The 21,955-nt window shown below is 41.5% G+C and overlaps 3 protein-coding genes across 4 annotated transcripts in view; all 3 read left to right on the top strand.

The window, feature by feature from the left end:
- Positions 1-1,307: 1,307 nt before the first annotated feature.
- Positions 1,308-10,343, top strand: LOC131887272 (solute carrier family 2, facilitated glucose transporter member 8-like). Its single transcript, XM_059235830.1, has 6 exons — positions 1,308-1,631; positions 2,753-2,888; positions 3,264-3,504; positions 3,990-4,188; positions 7,888-8,287; positions 9,089-10,343. Exons 1-6 carry the CDS (start codon positions 1,578-1,580, stop codon positions 9,685-9,687), a joined length of 1,629 nt encoding a protein of 542 aa, XP_059091813.1. The 5' UTR covers positions 1,308-1,577; the 3' UTR covers positions 9,688-10,343.
- Positions 10,344-12,798: 2,455 nt separating this feature from the next.
- On the top strand, positions 12,799-17,346 carry LOC131887271 (uncharacterized). 2 transcript variants are annotated; one of them, XM_059235829.1, is made up of 3 exons: positions 12,799-12,949; positions 13,020-14,681; positions 17,086-17,346. In XM_059235829.1, exons 2-3 carry the CDS (start codon positions 13,062-13,064, stop codon positions 17,203-17,205), a joined length of 1,740 nt encoding a protein of 579 aa, XP_059091812.1. In that variant the 5' UTR covers positions 12,799-12,949; positions 13,020-13,061; the 3' UTR covers positions 17,206-17,346. The 2 variants fall into 2 exon arrangements, with proteins under 2 accessions (XP_059091812.1, XP_059091811.1); XM_059235828.1 differs by having other exon boundaries at positions 12,803-14,681.
- An 817-nt stretch (positions 17,347-18,163) lies between these two features.
- Positions 18,164-21,955, top strand: part of LOC131887269 (A disintegrin and metalloproteinase with thrombospondin motifs adt-1-like) — a 10,688-nt gene continuing 6,896 nt past the window's right edge. The window contains exons 1-2 of the mRNA XM_059235827.1: positions 18,164-18,580; positions 18,989-19,085. Of these exons, the coding sequence (XP_059091810.1) occupies positions 18,488-18,580; positions 18,989-19,085 (190 nt within the window). The 5' untranslated portion in view covers positions 18,164-18,487. The remainder of the gene's footprint in view (positions 18,581-18,988; positions 19,086-21,955) is intronic.

Raw genomic sequence — 21,955 nt, 5'->3', positions numbered from 1 at the left:
GAGTCAAGTAGAATTAATGCCTTTTTCCGTCTGGAACTGCTGGGGATCCCATTCCCAGTATCGGTAAAGAAGTTCGCAAAAAAAAGATTATTGAACGATAACGTGAGCCAAATCAGATTTTAATTCAGAACATTTGGTTCGGTAACTCTCTACCGTATGGATGCCCAAATTTGGGTCTTCTACCAAACGCTCTTCAAACACCGGATTTTCAAACACCGTACATCCTCCAACGCACATGCTGGAAAATTAAGAAAGGTCCGGGGCAGATTAAGGGCACTGTTGTTTAAACGTCCTTACTTACTTTCGCCATAACTGAATATGGACGGGGATGGTAGGGTCTAGAATTGACATTTCGAAATCGAGTAAACGCATTGGATTCTTGGTCATTTGGGATTGGTCCAATGTCGCTACTGTGGTGGGTTGGGTCGGATGTACGGTACAGCAGTGGTCCAATGTCGCTACTGTGGTGGGTTGGGTCACGGATTTCTTGAGATGTGAACCGTGAACGGAAGCAAAAAAAAATTACCTCTTAAATTGTTGACTTTATTTAAAATCGGCATTTCATACGACCACAACATCTTGTTGAATAGATGAAGTTGGCCAATTTTGAGCCCAAAACTATTCTCAAGGAACTCAGGAGGTAGGTCCAAAGTAATGTGGTACGTAAACACCAGATAAATTTCAAGTTTTTGGCCTGCTCTTGGTCAACTACATAAGCTTGTGACATTATAACCTTGAAACGAGCCACTTTACAAGTATATTATATATAAAAACCCACGTTTTATTAAGGAGATCTGCATTCCTTATTTCATTACTTTAATTCGAAAATGAAGTCAAATACCATACTATTCCTTTCCTCAAAAATGAAAATTTTAGACCCAAGCATCCCCGTCTATATTCTAGTGGTTCATGATTCAGCCAAAACAACTATCTTTTCGGTCTTTTACGATCACTGTGGGTCCACTTTTTCACCGAGTCAGTCTGTTCCTACACATAGCCATCCCAAAAGCTGCAAGAATAAGTGCAAATAAATTGCATACTTTTGACGTGATTTCAGTTTCTTGCTTTTGTGTGGATTTTGTTCAATCTATGTACACTAATTCAGGTTTAAGAATGGAAGAATATGATATTATACCTTAGCGGAAAAATAGAGTAAGATACCCTTTGAATAACAATAGACCACAAAGGCTCCTTCTAGCAATACTATCTACATACATGTGCAAGTGCTCGTGCGCGTTTTTAGTCTAGCGACGTCATGTCCCAGGACTGCTGAATCCCGGAAGTCCAACAAAGAATTAGAATGCATTTGCCACATCCCTTCATTCCATTTGCCGTTTTAGTCACTAACGTACGGATAAACTTCCAACTCACAAACGTGTTTAGTCATCGATTAGCATTGATAAATATTGCTAGTCCTCTTCAACGATTTCCTCTTCATCCTCATGTGGAACTTGAGTTCCGAGCAATATGAAATGGGATTGGAATGGTCAGCTGATGCCCTAGTTGACTCTGGCTTCGATCAAACTTTTCCGGTAGTGTTCAGCGAACTGCAAGCTAATGGAAGTTGACGACAAAAAATGTCCATTTTGTTACATGAGGATCCTTCTCCGGCTCAAAGTCAAGGACATCAGGTAACATGAAAAATTGAAAGGAAGCTGGAGAAAGAAAAGAATTTTCAAAAAGGCTTATGTGGACTTTGGGATGTACATGTGATTGCAAGAGAACCTTAAGATTCATCAGAAATTGTGTTTTTATACCGAACGAAGCAAATCAATCAATTTGGTACTTGAAATTCGGGTCAACGTGTAGATCTGTAGTGTATTTCGGTCAACATGAAAGCTTTGGGATATGTTCAAAGAGTAAAATACATGTGTAGCTTCTGAACAATTACATTATAACTTTAAGATGCATCATTGAAATCATTTACACATAATAATGTAGCATTGGTTGGAAGAGTTTAGTCTAATTTTAGCCTACTAGCTTGTTTTTTAAAGTTTTGTATTAATTGATAAGTAGTTGAATAATTTTATAGAACTGTCTCACATATTCATTTTGTCTTGTAATTGATCCACTTTAAGTCTCTTTATTGGCTTCTAATCTAAGTAAGTTTTCCTTCATTAAATAAAGATCAAACCATCAACTGGCATTCTAGGTACATTCTGATTTTAAACGCCTAAAACGTTTTCAACTTAAGTTGTCAAGAATAAGTTAAATTATTAAAGTAAATTACTAAACTAAAAGACCACAATCTTTCAAACATCATCATTCTTGAGTGAATACTTCATTCAAAAATATCATGAATCAAACCTTCAAGTGGAGACCTTTTACAGTGACTGACATTAGTGTGGAAAATGTTCGTTGCAAGTGCTAAATACGCTATGATCCTACAAACAAAGTCAAGAAACTTAGCTTGAGAAATTATCTAAATGAAGTAAAAACAGCGTTATGATTACACCCCAAATTCGACTGTCATGAAGCATTGCTCTTCCTAAGTTGAAACATGCCAAACATTTTTCTTGCAAATAGCTATCTTCCAGGCAAAATTGTCGCAGTATTTAACACATTTTGATTCAACCCTTTCAGTAATCTCGCTTTGGAATTTAAATTCTTGCACGAAACCTACCACTCATGGTGGCCTTGAAAGATGAAAAAAATCAATCATTCTCGAGCCCATTGATGTGGCACTACAAAAAGTGAAAGTTCCATCACCATAAAACGTGCACCATCCATAAAACTTGTCCCTTCATTTCAGTTCCTAGCGGCTGGGCTGATCTCCTGTTTGGCTTCAGCAAGTATTGGAACCGTCCTGGGATTCAGTGCAATTCTTTTGCCGCAACTCGAAAGCGAGAAAGTCGTCTTGGCCAATTCTTCTGAAGCTTCTTGGATAGGTAAGAGAAACCAGCACACCAATCCATCATCGCTAGATCTGACATCATTTATCTTCAGCACTTCAATGGAGGCTGGGTTTTAGTCCTCCCCTCTTTGTTTTCGACGTGAGCAGATTTGATTGCTCTCCACACTTTTGAGATTGTAGTAATAGAGAAGTCTCGATTGTTCCAGTTTCCTAAATTTTGGTTATGTCAAAGAGAGACAATCTCGTTCCATTTGTCCCGCTCGTCTGACCAGACCATTCATTATCCAGTGGTCCTGGAACCATTGGCTAAAGTACACTTCTGAAAAGCTGCGGTCCAATCACAGTTGAGCGAAAATTTTCCAAATGACCTTGAAGCATCTGTTCCAAAGTTGTATCTTCTATTTTACAGCTAGCCTCAGCAACATTGGGCAACTTTTGGGTGCCTTGCTCACAGGATGGGTGGCCAACCAATTCGGGCGTAAGCGAGCGATAATGCTCCTCTGTCTTCCATTAGCATTCGGATGGACCATTGTGGGTCTTTCTCGAGGATCGGTCCACTGGATCTGTATTGGAAGAGTATGTCAGGGCATTGGTATCATGTCCTCGGTCACTCAAGTCTATCTCATTGAAATTGCTGACGTCAACAACAGGTCAGGACCAACAAGAACAGGATCTACGTAGAGCACTAGAATGATATGAACATCCCTACACTCTTGTATGTACTCTCATGAAGATAACTATTACAACTATTAATATTCTTTCTCCTTAACCTGTCTGAGCAAGGACTGAAACGATCAAGATAATGAAACTACAACTGCATGCCGAAAATGAAATCGTTTGATGCCCACGACGCTTATGCCCTGCACTTCCACTTGCTATTCCATGGTGGCACGCATTCGTGTATTGCCATACCCTACCTGGTTTTTATTGCAATGCCTAGTTTCGAATGCAAATATGCTCCATAAAATGTGAAAACGACCCCCAAATGGCAAGGGAAGGTAATCTTCTTAATGTTGTCTTGTGCACTCTGAGCTTTGGTTAGATTTCATCAAATATATAAGGCTAGATTCTTCTCCAAGACTCATTGGTAATAGAGGCCATCAATCATATTAGTGTGTTCTTTTTTGTGATTCAGAAGCTTGTTTGGAGCAAGTGGAGCACTCTCTGTAAGTGCGGGCATAACTTTCGTCTACATTCTTGGTGCAATATGCCATTGGACGTGTGTGTGTGGTGTGTGTGGCGGCTTGGTCATCCTCGTTTTCTTGAGCATGCTCGGACTTCCAGAGACGCCCAATTGGCTGGCATTACAAGGACAGAAGGAAAAAGCCAAAGAGGTGAGTGTGTTAAACCAAGGACTCTTAAGGGCCTTCCTAAATGTCATGTACCAGGCGAGTTGTATGCCGACCTTCAGACTTCCCTTATTTTTCCTAGGGTCGATTTCATAAATATTTGAAGAGAGATATGGGCATGGCAAAATTTTAAGGATTAAAAATAAGAAAACCTTTTTTTGTGAATTGCTGTGTTTGGCAAAACGGTATAGCTCTAAATGGGATACTTGTAGTTCTCGTAACGTGACTTGCCGGCGAGAGGAGTTATGACTTTTTCTTTTTTTTTTTGCATTTCCATCATGAAATTATTTACGGTTCCAAATGCATCACAGTACAAAATTGACGAATTACACTAATTTTGGATTGAACTCATTGCAAATTGATGAGTTCAAATGGAATCAATTTCACCTACTTAGAGCTCAAATGAAACAAATTATTCTTAGTGTGAGTTCACATAAAGTAGACTACATTTTAGTAAGAAAATTAATTTATCTTATGGAAATATAAATACAAGTACAAATACGTCACAAGCCTGGCGTGGAGGCCCAGCATTCTAAATGTCATTACGATATCTCGAGGGCTTCTCCTACGATTAAAGCTTGAAATTTTGTAATTTAAAGCCTAGTAGATTGAGTACCTCACCAAGTAGTGTCGGAATATATAAATATCTACATTTATTGCACATTTAGTGGTATCTACGTAGATACCATCAAAAAACCTTTATTCCCCGTATCATTTCCTTTGCAAACCTCCTACTTATGTGGTGGCGGTGATGGTGATATTAGTGCTTTTTTATCGCTTTGAAATGAAGATACTACGGTATGATCTAAGGTACGACGGGTTTTTTTTATCGTGCGGAGTTCGTATCATTTGGATGATATAAGGGGCAATTACGTGAAGTGCACGTGCTATATATTTTGTCGCGTTAGAAAACAATGAAATCCCCCCGAAAGCTAGAAATATACCAATATTTGGTTGCTATTATTATAAGAAATGAGGACGCATGAGACATTTTGTGAGGTATATTATTACGTATACGGTATTGTTGAAAAGGTAAGTCAAGTCCAGTATTGGACATTTAGTGATGTGAAAGTTGCTTTTAGAGACTGTCTACATTCACAATCCAGGGAATACAGATTTGCAGTTACAAAAAGCCTGAAAATGGTGGTTCCTAAAGCCATGTCTCATTTACTCTGGGCATTCAGTTTGTTGCTAGGGGCACTCAGATAATATTCAAAATTCTGAATAAACCGTGAATTTGACAAATGAGAAGAAGGCAAGATCCCAAGGTCATCCAGTAATCCTTCCAAATTAACTTCGAAGATCAATATCACGCTAATTGATCTTGTCAATTGAGTGAGAAAACAGGTATACCTTATAAAAGCAAAATAGTGTTTAAGTTGTTGTCTTTGTTTGTTACTGTTTTTCTTTCCAAGCCTGGAAACAACGAATATGGGTGAAGAAACGACGAAAATCTGCCACGTTCTTGTTTGAAGTCTCCATGTTTCTGTGACCAAGGACGTTTGTTCTTTGAAGAAGAAAAAACTAATGCACGCCGTTTTTAAGAAAGCTCTGCACCAAAACTTCTCGACATAGACCCTCGGAGATTTGGCATCCTCTCAAATACCAAGAAGTTCTCCTTCGAAGAGCTTCTTGGGGATAGCCCTGTTTCCATCTATTAGATCAAATAAATGCTGTCAACGCCTGTTAGAAAATTCAAAGTCGAAACATCCCGTCATGGAATGGCATGGCTACAGAAATCTTAGAGGATGCCTCTTCTATCTATTTGCTTGTTCCGGAGAATAATGGACTTGATCAACTATCATCTTCGCAAATCTTGAAATTCGTCACGATTTATTGGGCTTGATCAATCGCGTCTTTGAAATTCGAATTTTATTTTTGGAACAAGGAATACCTTTACAAATACCTTTACAAAAGAATGAATGCTTCTACAAAATGGTAACAAACACGAAGAAACAATTCGGTCTTCGTTATCACCATGGCACAAGGGGATACAATGTATGAAAGTAGAGGTTGCTTTAATGACGATTCTCACTCATTCAGCAGACTGTTATGGTCACCATCTGACATGGACTCTGTCAACTGCATTACCTATTGGACGATGCAATGGCAGGCTTCGCAAGCCGAGCGAGGCTCGACCCTTTGACCTTAGCACTCGCCAATCATAACGGTGGGGAGGACAACAAATTGTACAGATTCCTTTTCAAATATTTCTGTATTTAATTTCAACCTGTCAAATAAAATGAAAGTAAAAGAGCATCAAAGTCAACTTGTCGATCACGTTAGCCAGAGACTTTGGTGGAACAAAGTCGTTGGTTGCTTGAAATAACCTGATCAGTTAGCTGCACTCCCATCAAGCTTTGATTAGAATGTCACCACTAGACACGTCACAGGGTCGTATTACTTGTAGCACTTCTTATTTTTCTTCCTCCCTCTATTAAAATGTCCATCTTTTCAACATTAATATTAAAACTGCTAAGATCAAAACAGTTAACCGCTCACTAATGTGTCTTTTCAGGTTTGAATGGTTCACCGATCTCATTTTGTTCATTTTTCCATACTTCCATATATTTTACGTCTATGAAAAGGGATAGAAATAAACGAACGAAAAAGGAGAGGCTGCAAAAAATTGACTTTTTGTTGGTCAATTATAAAAAAAAATCTTATTCAAAAATGATTGATAATTGAAATTTATTTGAGAGGAAACTAGATATTTGCAAAAAATGAAAAGTAATTTAGAACAAACACCCAAGGTGCAATATCGATGTTTGACAATGAAACTTGTTAACAAAACAGGTTCAACTTTAAGATGTTACAAATATTGCAAGTTCCCCAAAACGTCAAAGCAAATATAATAAATATGTTTTAGTTTCTTCAATTTTTTTCAAAGTCTCTAGTGATAAGAAAAAAATGGGCTCAAGATTAGTTCCCGGGTGTGTTTCGCGAATTGGAACAAAAAATACAGTTCCATGATAGGGATCAAGCACAATCGAACTCGAGCTGTCTTTTGTTTTTGCTCGTTCCTATTCAATGTTAAAATGATCATGTAGATATTTGCCAAAACAAGGCTAATCTTACCGTTCATCAGGATGTATATTTTATCTTTATCTCTGTGCGATGCTGGCCGTAAAATCATATTTTAAGATGTATATTTTGGCATGAAGAGACTTACCAAGGAACTCGTGATTGATATTAACCCATCCAGTTCCTTAATCTTTTTGGGCGGGATGCCATCGAGAGGTTGGACATTTTTCACAAAAATGTGGACTCTATAAAGGCCTCCCTGGCAAAGCTGTCATCGGGTCACTTAAGGGGAACATTATCACTGTGTGTGTCTTCTTCAGGTGCAGTATAGGTAATGAACTGCGTTAAAATGATTGTGCCATTGTTGACCGTTACAAGGTTACGGCAAGTATAAATCAAAGGCAAGAAAATAGACATTTCTTCTCAAACACCCTGTATGTTCAATGTTCTCTCAAAATTGTTGCAAAAATGGCTGGGTTCAAAATTTGAATGTTGATCCTCACTCTCTTTGTGAGATGAAATGCATACTTTCCAGTTATCCAGCATGCTGAAATTATGCTGTCACTCCATATATTCAAGGAAACAATGAAAGTCTCCATTCCACTTTGAATACTCTCACCTCTCGACCTTCCACTTTTGATTTTCTGGTTTCTGTTTCAGGTTCTGGAATGGTTACATGGAAAGGGTAACTCCAATATCCAGTCAGAACTGGAAGCTCTTCAGCCGAATGCGTCAGAAAGCCTTCTTGATGAGGAGCAGCCTTCAATTGGATCGAGGAATGAACCGAACAAACTCTGGCGCGAGTTCAAAAAGCCAGAAGGACATCGGCCTTTCCTTCTCCTCATCTGCATTTTCTTTCTCCAGCAATCAACGGGGAGCTTTGCTGTTATTTTCTATGCAGTGACCATATTCCAAGATATCGGAGTGGCCTCTAACCCGTATTTGGCGGCCATTCTCACTGGTTGCATTCGTTTGCTTGGCACACTACTGGGCACCCTATTAGCCAAACGATATTCAGGAAAATGGCTTATGTTCACCTCGGCACTTGTTATGGCATTAGGTAAGGAAAACCTGAATTTCATTATCTACTTTACGTAAGGTCGATCTGTAAAATCTAATTGTGAATGGCCCTTTTTATACTATTTAGCTTTAGATGGGGTCGTTTGTTAATAATATTTACCAGAGACAGAAGACCATAACCTGACATGAATTGCCATCTGATGGTGAGGCTTTAGGGCGGCTTTATACTAGGATGGAAAGCCAGGGTTAAATCCGGCTTGATGATGGAAGTAGGACTAGTGCTGGGGCGAGTCCAGACTCGAGTCCGAGTCCTTTCTGAAAGACTCAAGTCCGCATGTGTGAAAGAAATCTCATTCCTTGGTTTAAATTTCGCAAATATGAGTCTTTTTGTTCGACTTGAGCACAGTGAAAGACTCGAGTCCTCTGCTGGACTCGCCCCAGCAATACTCTCACTTCCATCATCAAGCCGGATTCAATCCTGGCTTTCCATCGTAGAGTAAAGCCGCCCTTGCCGACAGGAAAGATCGCAAATTTGACCAATTCAATTGTTTCAGTGGTCAATTCAACGACCCATGTTGCATACGATTGGTTGGCAATGCCCAGTTGTCAATTGTTTGCATTTCAAATCGAATACTCCTTTTAAGTACCACTGTTATTTGGGAGGCAGTCATTAGAGCGTGCAAATATGAACTACAAAATTTGAAGTTGTGCATGATTGTACAAATATTTGGTGCCGAATTGACCACTTTGTGGGCTCATGGTGATACGAAAAGTGCACTTAGATGTGGTGACCATCACAAAAATTTCCATTAATGTCGAGGTTTTTTCCCTCGTTCTCCAGGTATGTTCCTATTGGGCCTGAATATTCTAGGGATTGAAAAGATGACCACTCCTGAAGCTAATTTCTTAACCATTAACACACTCCATGAAAACCATTTGAACGTGACTTTCGACGCGGAAACGCCAACCCAAGGTCTTTTTGACGACTCCTCGCAAAATGGTTCCATTCTCAGCGAGGAACGAATTAAATGGTTGACAAAACTTTTGCTCGTTCTACCCATTGTGGAGATTGTGCTTTACATGCTAGCCTTTGGAGTTGGGGTTGGAACGGTGCCTTGGCTTCTTTTGGGTGAGCTCTGTCCAGGCAGCATCAAAGGCCTGACTTCGGGTCTGACAGTCTTTGTGGCCTATGGCACGATTTTTGTGGTGGTGAAGCTCTTTCCTAGCATGATTTCGGTCTTAGGTCAACCCTACACTTATTGGGTATTTGGTATGATTTGTTTAGTGACAGCGTTATTTACTGTTGGGTTCGTGCCCGACACGAAGGGCCGGACTTTTCAACAGATTGAGGCCCAATTCCGAGACCCAATTTCCGAAGCTTTTGAAAGCACTCAAGGAAGCGAGCAAATGGCATCCAATCGCAACGTATCATCGATGTGATTGTTCAAAGAACTGGTTGAATTGTATCGTGATTGATTACCTTAGTTATTTGGAACTCTTGGTGCATTTCGAGCAAAAATTGAAAAGCCATTGTGTTTATTCTCCAAGGAATTTTGCCCTTAAATACGAAAACTCGTTTGTAAATTCAAAGTGCAATTCAAAGTCTCTTTTAAACAGGGTTGACAATTTGAATCTCTGAATAGACTGAGTAGGTGTCAATGTAAAACTTTCGCATCATCCTGACTGCTTTCGTTCCAAAGAGTCAAACTTGCTCCACCCATGAAATTTCGTTTCCATTAAGGTTCCATTTTTTGCAATTGTGGCCTTTGATTTAGATGCGTAAAGGCGATTCAGATTCGTTCTTGCAATCGTCAACTTCAAAACTCCATTGGATGAACTGAGTACTGTACGGATGAACCCTAAAAGGAATTTGTATGTTTGCGGGTGATGGGAGATAATGCAATTCTGAGAATAACTTTAGTACATACTCATGATTTGTTTTCAATCAAAGATCCCAACGCAACCCCTTCGATTATTATATTTGTCTTAATACAAAGGGTAAGATATCAAAATTGTGTCCATCCTTTTCCAATCTAATGAATGGTTCGTGTTTAAGTCAACGTTCAAAATATATTCTACTCCGGTGTTATGCTCAGGTTTTTTCTTCTTGTTCTTCTTCAAAATGTATCACCACGTATTTTGATAACCCATGCGAAGTGACTGTCCCCACTAGAGCTCTTGGAAGAGAAGCGTCGCTCACACCGAACCAAGGAAATTTTGTTCTAAGCACATTTCAGTACTTTGGCAAAATAAGTGAGGGACCAAATAACATATCTTGCATTGTTCCGGTTTTACAGAAGCAAGTCAATTACAAGCTGCCTTCATATAGCCGCAAGTTTACTGGAATGTCTAGAATCAATTTGTTAAATATACCTCTAAGACCTTTGCCTGCTTGGTGCGGGTATGATCACCCTGAAATGGTTTCGTTAAATTGTGTTATTTCTTTACTTAGAGCTCAAATTTTCATCACCTAGACACTCGATGCAATATCTTGCTTATTTCATCAAGTCTTGTCTTGATCTCCTGGAACTAACAAGGAAGTTTGATCTAGGTGAATTTGAACATACGATAACGATAGTCTGCAAGTATACCATGATTTTGTTTCTCGTCCGTCCAATTAGAGTCTGAAATGCATTCCTTTAACTGTTTTGTCGATCTGATTCTGCACAAGGACGAGTTGTGCTTCCTACCAAACTCACCATGAATTGGATGTCGAAATTTTGATCATGGTACCTGAGATTTATTCACCAAACAACCTTCCAAAAGAGAACGTTATGCCATAATTTAGCTCTTGCTGAAGCAAGGCTATATATATAGTATCAAGGGAAAAAATGTGGCTGTGTTGTTGTAATCAGCAACAAAAAACTTCATCAAAAAATATCACTATCAAGCAATAATTTTGTTGCTGCACAAAACTGATTATTTTTATCATAACGTATAAAACTAACGCTTTGTCTCGTGCGACCTTAAGACTTCCCTTACTTATATATAGTGGGTAAAGTTCGATATCTGTATAGTCAAATCGGTAGATTTCAGTCTTGTATAATGAGACCTAAATTTTGACTTGGACCCAAATTGGATAAAGCAATTGATACTGAATCCCAAATCCGGTTGTCAACCCGATCAAATGGAGGGTTTAGTTCTGAACCTATAACAGAGGGTTTTCCCCCACCTATAGATTTCCGACTATTCCATTCAAGGTAGAGGTATTGGCCATCTTTTATTTAACTCAAGTCAAAGGGTCGGTAAATTTGATCAGGCAGACATCGGCCAATTTTGATCGAACTCTTTTTGGATATACGCCATGTGACAAAGCAGACCTTAACTAAAATTGGTTTTCCCCACTGATGCACGTTGTAGTTACCAAGAACTCATCGGAGACAGACTTCAAATGGACCATAATGTATAGTACAATTCAAGCGGGATTCTTGGATATGGTCGTTTCCTCTCCTCTCGTCAAAAAGCCTTATCAAGTTTTAAGAAAAATACTCAAATCCATCTTTTCCAGCTTTCTATCTTGTACAATTATAAGGAGCAGTTTTGATCTATTTGATTTATTGAATTCTCGCTCAGATGAAACGCCCATATGCCTAAAAGTTAACGGGATTTGTTTGGATATTTCCGTCAACCTTCAAAACTTCAGAGTCAGTAGCCAATTCCATTGTTCAGTCGTACAAACTTCCATAGAAATGTGATCCACTGCTTACTTCAATATGATATCTTATAAATATTTTTTAAGGGCGAGCATTTTGAATATGAATTTTCTCGACAATATTCAACATTTGGCAATGAATTAAGTCCCATTTGAGGGGAAGCCACCACAATCAGTGGATTTGACTGTTGCTATACGTAACTCCTGTCAGAAGTAACCAAAGAGTTGGGGTAAGGATTAAAACCCCACCACCCGATATTAGAGTCTCTAGCTACCAGGTCAGATTCGAAATATTTCTTGTTGTTAAGCGATCAAAGCTTCCTAGAGTAGCGTGATCGATATTATGATCGATATTGGTCATTTGTACTCATCCAACAACCTCTGTATGGGAACTGTGTCAGTACGTAGGACAATGATTCGTCAAGGGATTTATGTTGACCAGAATTCATGAATGCCCGATCAAACTGGGTCCCAACATTCGGACCTCCTTTGAGAAGACCCTTACCGTTCTTGATCCACTTTTTATCCACCACGTGCTCTTGTGATTGACCAACAACACTCATTGGTGGCTCACCACCCCAAACTAAACGTCAGAAAGCTCCATTATTCTTCAACAGTTGTTGGAATGTGCTCATGAGCGGCGGATGTTGGTTTCTTTTTGAGTGTGATTTTTCACTTGAAAATTGAAATGAACGAGCAAAATGGAAATTGCTTTGCTCACTCTTCGGTCTCTTCCCCAAAGTTGAGGACACCAACAATGAACACCGTTTCTCGTGCAGATCGAACCCTCCCACTTGCGTAGACCGAGAGCACGCACCGACCGAAGAAGAACACACTACATTAGCACTACGTACTGTACATACGTACAAGATGCCCAATTTTGCCGATTGTGAGAACATAAAGACGATCTTTTTCGTTCACTCGCAATCCTGTCCACTTGGAAAGAGTGAAGAGGAGGTGGTGCCGATCTAGGGACGAAGAGGTTCTCGAAGCGACAGTTCTTGTTCGCAATTGTTGGGCTCATCTCTCACTCGACCAGAGCTCCCGGTGGTGAGTAGGGACGTCCTTCAATTAGATGATTTAAAGGGAATACATGTCTCATAATTCCCTACTGCTGCAGAAGAAACCTAATTCATCTCCCAGTTGAGTGTCGGTCCTCAAAATGCGGGGATTTGTTCTGTTCCTGTTAGCCTTCTGCTTGGTGATTGCTCCCAGTTGGGCTCAAGCCGACACCGAGGATCAAGATGAAACTGGGACCAACACCATCGAACTGGCCGAACTGGTCGAAGCCGCTCCACGAAGGACCTTATCTAGGTTCACCATTGGACACGAGGACAACTCAATGTGTTGGGACAGGCCAGGCAAAGATGGCTTCTTCAGTGTGGTGGATGCCCATAATCACTTCCGTCCATTCGGAGGTCCCTCGGTGCCGTTTGATATGTATTTAGACTGGATGAGAACACATGGTCTGGTATTCACTACAGTGTTCGGCATTGGTCAAAAGATTGTCAAAACCAACCCTAGCGACCCCGATTGTTGCTATTACCTCCATTGTCCCACCTTTAATTACACGGTGGTGCCAGATCCTATCAACGATATCGAGAACGCCCGCGAGGTCATGGAGTACATGAAGAAAGAAGATCGAGAAATGCACATGACACTATCATATACCTCACCCAATTTGCAAAGGCCCGACAATATTACATCCATCATGACCGCCTTGGAGCAAGAATTCCCGGATATGTTCCAATGGGCTGGAGAAATCAACGTGTACAAGCACGCATTGGCGGGAAATGGATTCTTCAACCAACCCCGAGTCACGGAACAGCATGTTGACAGCGGAGTCTTGGATCCGTTCTTCAAACAGATGGAGGAAAAGCAGTGGCCTGTGACGTTGCATTGCGATCTGGGCTGTGATAACTATGACTCGATTCCATTGGTTCCACCAAATCCTCTTCGAGGCTGTGAGGTTCCCGATATGGACGTGCGTCGCGCCATGAACTCGGCCACCTGGTGGCAGGAGTTCTTAGGAATGCATTACTCGGCCTTTTTCGAAGAACGAAGTGGTCGTCCCAAACGCAATTTCAGGAAGATCCAACACGTTAAGGTGTGGGACATTCTTCTTTCGCGCTACCCGGATGCAAAGATGGTCTGGGCTCATATGGGGCTCTCCAAGGAACTGAAGCGCCTCCATCCTCTCGTCCACATCCACATTCTGAGGACTCTGTTTGACAAGCATCCCAATCTCTACACCGACGTCTCCTGGGACGTTCTGGCCAAACAATTGCTCATGAACTTCAACAATGAACCGATTGACCGCCTCTCTCACTACAACCATGAAGACTTTGAAGCAGATGCCGCGGCATTCTTATTCAATCACACTCGCGTCAACGAGATCCGATCCAAGCTTCATGAGATTTTCGAGTCCAGAAAAGAAGCCCTCTATGCCACCGGGAGTGGAAACGTCATCTTGGGACCCACTCACGCCATGGCGATGTACCTGGATCTGTTCCAAACCTACAACGACCGGTTCATCACAGGCACCGACTTCGTCGCTTCATACGGCCGTCCCGAAGAATACCCTGGCCTCAAGGCCTTCAAATTCCCAGCATCTGGCTGCATGAAAAACGAGGTTAGCCACGCTCGTCAACTCACGGACACTAGCTCAATAAACATGTTCTTGGACAACGAATCCTTCCAAAAGATTGTTCTTGGCGAGAACTACTTCAAGCTCATCGGCATCGACGACACCTATGCGCCTCCTCCAATCTGTGGCGACGAGGTAAGTTCACTCGATAGAAAAGCCACACACAACTCAATCAGAGCTTCTCTGATTGGTCTAAATTGTAAGAGCCCAGATGGAATGACTCGTCAGTTCCTCGCTATTTACGGTCAGCTGGTAATTTTGCCCGACGCTGCATATTTCGAAACTGATGTCACATTCCAATCTGGTAAGGTTTCAAAAGTCATGAGAAACGTAAAAGTAGCTAGGATTATCCCAGGGTTTTTTTTTCATTCTCGGATTATTTTAAAGATGAAGACTCAATTTTGTCAACAACTTTTTCTTATTCAACTGTTTCGGTCTTTTGGTTGATGAGATATCGAAACCTTTCGAAATTTTCAGTTAGCTTCTTGAATCAAATGTCCTTGCCGCCGGTAATCAAATGAAGATTTTGAAACTTTGATATTTATCGAGTTCAGGCCAATATCTATCTTTTTATATTTACTTATCTTTGATACACTCATTGCAACAAGATTCATCTCACAAAACTTTGTCAGTTTTCAAATGATTTAAATGAATGAACTAGGTGAGGATAATATTTTTACAATCATCAGCAGAATGATCCTAAAAGCAAGTTAAATTATCAAAAGTCCATAATTCACTAAATGGTTTTGAAATGATCCCTCCCCATTAACATCTAGAAAGTTCAATCAGTCAATCAATTAACCTCCAGAAATGTGAACCAACGATCTTATCAAACTTCGGATGTCTTCGAGCTTAACATTGTCCTTGAACACGCTTTTGTAAGGGATATGACATGGCTGGATCAAGCGATCTTCTAAAGTGTTAAGACTTTCTCTGACAACATGTGCGACGACGTCGCATTCGTTTAATCACCAAGAGTTGCATCATTTTGTGATTTCATTTCTGAGACAGTAATACAACACTACGAACTTTCTTAATCTTAACACGTTTTGCAACTAACCCATTTGCTTAATTAAGAATCGAGGAAAAGTTTCCTTCAGAAACAGCCTAAAAATCCTGGGATTAGTACTGGATATACGGATGAAGTAATGCCAAAGTACCCAAGCGAACTTGGAACAACAAGTTGGAACATGATGGATCACATTGGTCTTTCCGTCGTGACCGGCAAAGGCCAAGTTTGTTGTAGAAAGAATATTACGAGCAAAAAGAGAGGGAAACTCGCGCGGAATTTGATGCCGAAAAATGGCCTGGTTTACTCTTTTTGTGGAACATTTCCCTCCTACAGGAAAAGATTGCACGAGCTTAAACAACATTAATGCAATTTCCTCACCCCAAAAAGCACAAATACCGTGGCTAAGAAAGTTCAATTCACGAAGCATTTTGGGATGTATTGGTTTACCCACGTCTTGACACCAAAGAGGTCAGTTTTTTTTTTTCATTTCTCAAAAACCAATGGGTTCATGGGTGATCCTTTGAAAATGGGACCAAAAAGTTCAATTTGCATTTTCCAACTTTTGGGCCGGCTTTCAAAGGGAAAGAATTCTCCGAGAGGATTTGACACAGGATACTCGTAAAGTTGGCATAGTTTTTCGAAATTTTGTCCCACGCCTGAAGTGAATGCTTGCCACGCTATCAAGTGTAGTAGCACCATGACTTGAGGAATGTCACAAGCGATGTTTCTACCTACACTGTAGAAGCAAGAAATGCCTTTCTAATTCACCCAATTTAGTCCACATGGAAACAAGTACACACAAATCGTGTGAAACGATGTGATTATGCCTTACGAAGTTCAACTATTGAAATCTAGCCTGCATGCAATCTCCAAGCAAATTTATTATGTTTTCATTTGATCCTTTTTTGTGTGGATTGGGTGACTGCTTTTAAATGTGTGTCCAAACATCTAAGGAAGGGACGTTCAAAAGAGAAATAAAAAGTTTGTCCAAAAGATAAATCAATTGACTTAAATTCTTGTTCATTTGGTAATCTTCATAAAACCTGAAACAATGAAGGCAAGGGACATATCAAAAACAAGGCATATTCTTGCGCATTTTTTACCTGAGTTTGAAGGTCATTTTTGCTCGCACGGCAGGATCGTCATTTTGAAAACATATCTAATTCAAAGTGTATTCCAACGCTCACACGACAACCTGAACAAGACCGCAACCCACTAGTTCAATTCATGACCAACCCGCTAAAGATTGTTCTGCTTGTTCCATTCAGACGTAAAACAAACAATCAATAGAAAGAAGTTCAGACCAAATCGCGGCAGCAAATTTGCAAAATATGTCCACATTGAATGTCAAACGGCTTTGGCCTTCCCCAAGTTTTTTAGTGTTCCCTGATTTGAAATTTGAAAATGTGTGGCCTAGAGGAGAACCGATGCTTTCATAGCCTCTAGGAATTTTTAGCCTGTTCCTCACACTCAAATGAGGCTTGTTCCACAATTTGTGACTGTATCTTTCCTTTTTTTCTTTTTTAGCCTGAAGAAGGCGAAGGATTGAGCACAGGAGTGCTCATCGCTATCATCCTGATCTCCCTCATTTTGGTCCTCCTCCTCCTGGCTGTGGCGGTCTTCATCTTCAAGAAGGCCAGGGAATAATAATAAGAAGAAGACTTATCTGCCCATGCCACAAAAGGTGCTCGTTGTACAACTTTTCATTAATTATACAGTACTATGCGCTCTGTAAATACTTTTAACAGAAACAGTATCTTTGGAAAATATACACAAGTTATTGCGTGACTCATGTAAGATCTGGCATTCAAATCTGGAACGAATGGAGAGTACTTGACGCTGATATGGAAATGATAGGGAAACAAATTTGAAATGGAACAAATAGCAAGAGCGAAAAAAACGAAAAGGTTTTTTTTGAAATAATTATGTCCGGAAGTGGCCTGCAATCATCGGCTTTCAATTAAGTCGACCGTCATTTCGAGCGAACAAGGACATGAACAGGGTGAGAAATAAATGAAAAAGCGGGATCTTGCGGGAAAAATTGGGAGGAGGGGGAAATCTCTCTCCAAAATAGAGAGCCCAACTTCCACTTCAATCTACCAACACCTTTCAAAGGTGGCTACACTTTGAGAATCGAGAGCCTCAATTATTGAACCAAAAGGACGATTTAGACCTGTTTGAAGTGAGAGTGGTCCAAGATTGATCCAGACAATCCAATGGCAGATTTCTTGCACTCAAAACGAGAAACGGCCGACGCTTTTTTCTTCTACGAAGAGAGTGAGTAGGCCCAACGGATGTTCAAATGAAACCCTTACTTGCATGACTGACCATTGTACAAATCATCTCTTTGGATCATCATGACCGGGGTCTTACATCTTTCACGTACCCTAAAAATCACCTTGAAACAATGGATGAAAAAAACCAAATAAAGCGAAGATGTCGAGAATGTGGAAGTGCCTCACTACCTGCCAATCCAATACGATTGGCTTCGACGTTAATGGATCACCCTATACTCGATATCATGCTTGTCTACGTCAGGCCTTTTGCATGAAAGGCGGCCCTCGTTACTCGAGTACCTGTCCCGAAGATTAATGTCGAATTTAAAGAAGGCCTTCATGCCAAACAACCAATAGCAGTGTCGGTAGCGAAACTACTAGGAACCACCTGACGGCTCCCCTCTCCAAAGCGAAACGCTGGGAACAGAAAGACCAACCGTGTGGATCCCATGAATTATTGAATCTTGAGACCGCGCAAGAGAAAGCCATCGTCATACCTTTTGACTCATAAGGCAACGAGGAGATGGGACAGGAATATCCAACTGTTTCAGCAAAAGACGACTGGGCTCCTTTTTATTGAAGGTCAAGGTTTGACTCTATACGTTCACTCTCGCCATGATATTAGAAGACTGATTCCGAATCTTAAGTTGCTCATGAATGTGATGAGATCCATACGCTCCTTGGAGGAGACCGTGATATTCTTTGTGATTCTGTGCTCGTGTTTCCCCACTCAAGGATATGACAAGGTCAGTTGTTAAGAAAGGGGAGACCATTTGTTCCGAATGCTCATCTCAGACTGGTGATGTACTGAAGCCTGGCTCATTTCCATAGAAATTAAGCCATTAACTATTTAGATAAGAGCTTGATGAAGTGCTATGCGCCCATTTGAAGCAGTCGGAATCGCACCAAATTTCATATTCAGCTACAAATGAGATTTATAAAAGATAAACTCAGTGAGGGAGAGAACACACGAGCAATGATCAAACAGTGAAAACACTTTAGCCACGCAGATCTTGAACAAAATGAAAAGAAAAGAAAACACTTTTGTAGGTGCTCGTGTTCGATTCTTTTGCCATTGAAGACGAGTGCACTCAAGCAAATGTCAGAAAAGTCTTAGTAGAATAAATCACTTCACTCTTCCTCTGGATTTTCAGTTCGGACAATCCCCAGCAAGTAGTAGATCTTCAGAGGAGCTCACTGAAGAACTTTCCTCGTCATTTTCATCCTTGCACGGCATAAAAGCACCACAGGGTAAGTTAATGAATGCGCTCATGCTCATTTTTGCAATCACTTTCAGTCAAGTCATTAACATAATTCCGTAATATACAAGACACACCGGCTCTACCACAGGGTTTCTATTACAGTTATGAAAAAAAACACGGGAATTTAGGTAGACACTGCGGATGCATACATTACGTTCAAGAAGTTCTCCGTAAAGACAATTTTAACACATACTTTTACTACTATTCTTGTGTCTAAGGCGACGGCATTGGCGCTTTTGATTGGATGGGCTTGACGGCATTTGTAACAAGTTTTCGAAGTTCGTCCAATTGAGTCTTCATCTCTGCCAGAAGTTTCCTCAGATCTTGGGCCTGATCCTTTTCCCCACGTTGCTGCTCCCGGCCTTTCATTAACAATCGAAGCTTGGCCACCACCGTGCTCGGGACATTGATGCTCGTGGGAGTGCTGCCGAGAATGCGATTAGCATTTGTTCCACAAATGACATTTTTCCCATTGGCCACCGACGAACTGTGGAACAATCCAACTGGGTGTCGAGAATCCACGAGGGTTAGGAAAAGCTTATGATCCGAAGACATTTGGCCCAAGCAGTAAATGGCATCCGCGAGGAACAAATCAGATGTGACAAGTTGGCCAAAGTTTTCCGTGGGCGGCGGACAGTGGTGCTGTGGCCCAAGGGATGTGGGTGAACTCGAGGCATGAAGCTGTGGCGAGGTGACTCCCAGGGTCGTCGTGCTGAAGTTGCTGCCGTCAATTTTCTCTTCATCCTCACGGCATGACAGGCACTTGTTCTGTACGAAATGCTCGATTCGGCTCAACCGAAATATGGAGAGAAGTCTCAAGAGCGATTCAAGATAGCGCTGAAGGAGAACCTCCTTCACGAGTCTCAATGCATCCGCATTGTTTCGAAGGTCTTGAATGTTGCTGATGGCTAGGCCAATGATTAGATTCATGAGAATGACGGCCATCTCCACGATAAAGGCGACGTAGAGAATCATGACAAAGGAATTGTAGACCGGGCTTGAGGATAAATTGGTGGCCGCACTGAAAGCTGTTTCGAAGCCAAGTTCGCCAGTGAACATGGCCATGACTTTGGCTGTGGCTGAGCCCAAGTCATGGAACGAGTTGCGGAAGCCATTCTCCAACTCTTCACCATCGCCCAAGGTCACGTGGAAGGCTATTATCCAGCCTACAAAAAGCCAGACGTAGCCCAGGAAGAATTTCATGAGACTGTGCGTTATATTTGAAACCATTTCCACAAAGATGGCAATATCGGGATCGCGAGCAATCGTGTGCATTGTAATCCGACAACTTCCCAGCACCAAAAATGCAGCGATTAGTTTGTGATAGATAAGGGCTATGGCCTTGACCTGATCCAGGATAATAAGAACAATCACAGCAAAATGGGTGAATTCCTCGGGGTGTTGGATCCAAAAGTTGGGATGGAGCACTGCTCCACGATCCTGAATGAGTTTGGCAGTTTGTAGTGCGCCCATTAAACCGGCCAGAACGAGGACCGGGATCCTGAGCCAATCACCGATGCAATACAATGACCCATGGGTAAACGAATGGTCAGGATTGGTATCCACATCAGGGAAAGTCCCATTGGTGCAATGGTTGCCGTCATCTGGGTTCAGGTACCAGCCAATTTCCCCGTACAGAAGTAAGGCATACGCTATGACAACGAGAGAAAAGAACAAATAAACGACTACCACAATCCAGTACAACCATCGAGCTCGAAGCCATTTCAAATGAAGGAACATTTCGCACACCGGGTGAGTGAGAAGTTCGAACTTCTTGTAGTGAATGATGATTTTTAGCAGATTGACTTCGGAGCCATTAGGGTTATGGAAGAGAAAGAAGTCCACAAATCTCTTTCGCCCTCGTGTGAAAATGCAATTGTCCAATAGGTGTACGAAAGCTTGCGGTGTCTTTGACAGCATCAGCCCATAGAGGCTTTGCTCCTGCTGTTCCGTTGTGAAGGCTGCATTACTCGCTGCCAAGTCACAACCCAGTTCGAAGAACACAACTTGACGGGGTTCCGTATATTCAAGGAATTCTCTCACATCAAAACCTTCGGCATGACGTCCATCTGGTCCCCCTATGTAGGCGATCCCCGTAGTTGAGCCAAGTCCCGAGGAGCCGGAGGTGGACCCAGAACAGTTGTGCTCGTTTTTCAAGTCGGCCAGTTTGGGCTCATTATGCGAAAGCTGTTCATCAAAATGACTTCGCCGGGCAGATAAGATCTCATCAATCAAAAATTCAACAATCTCGTTATTCTCCGACTCGCAGGCCACTTGCAGGAGGTTCTGCGAGGCCATCGGGGCCGAGGGGCCATATCTGCTCTTACGGCTCGAACTGGCATGTCGTCTTCGTTTGGATTCCTTGCCATACTTGGAATTGCCTCGGATCATATGGTTCAAGATCCCGCTTAAGCCACCTCGATCCACGAGCAGCTTCAGAGTGTCAAGGTTTCCAATTCTGGCCGCACAATGGACCGGAGTCTCGGCCTTGGAGTTGAGGGAGCATGGGTTTGCACCATATTCGAGGAGCATCCGCGTCATTTCACTGGAGTTCTTCTTGGCCGAAGAAGCGTAATGCAATGGCGTGTCCCCCGTTTTGGCGTCGCCATTGTTTATGTTCCCTACAATCCCATGTTCTAAGTACGTTTTCAGCTCACTCAGGGAGGCTTCTTGGCACAGACGGTGAAGTTTCTCGTCGAGAAATCTGTTGTTCATCATTGGGAGACCTAAGGAGTCTCGTAATTTTCACAGCAACTGAGGGATCATGCGCCTTGGCAATGAATTAATCCACCTTAAAGTTAGTCGTGACAGGAACATAGTTTATCCTTGTCTGCGTGTTTGCCGTAAATGAACGGATGT

This window comes from Tigriopus californicus, chromosome 9 (assembly GCF_007210705.1).
Source record: "Tigriopus californicus strain San Diego chromosome 9, Tcal_SD_v2.1, whole genome shotgun sequence".
Classification (NCBI taxonomy): Eukaryota; Metazoa; Arthropoda; class Copepoda; order Harpacticoida; family Harpacticidae; genus Tigriopus; species Tigriopus californicus.
This window is presented reverse-complemented; position numbering and strand designations above follow the sequence as displayed.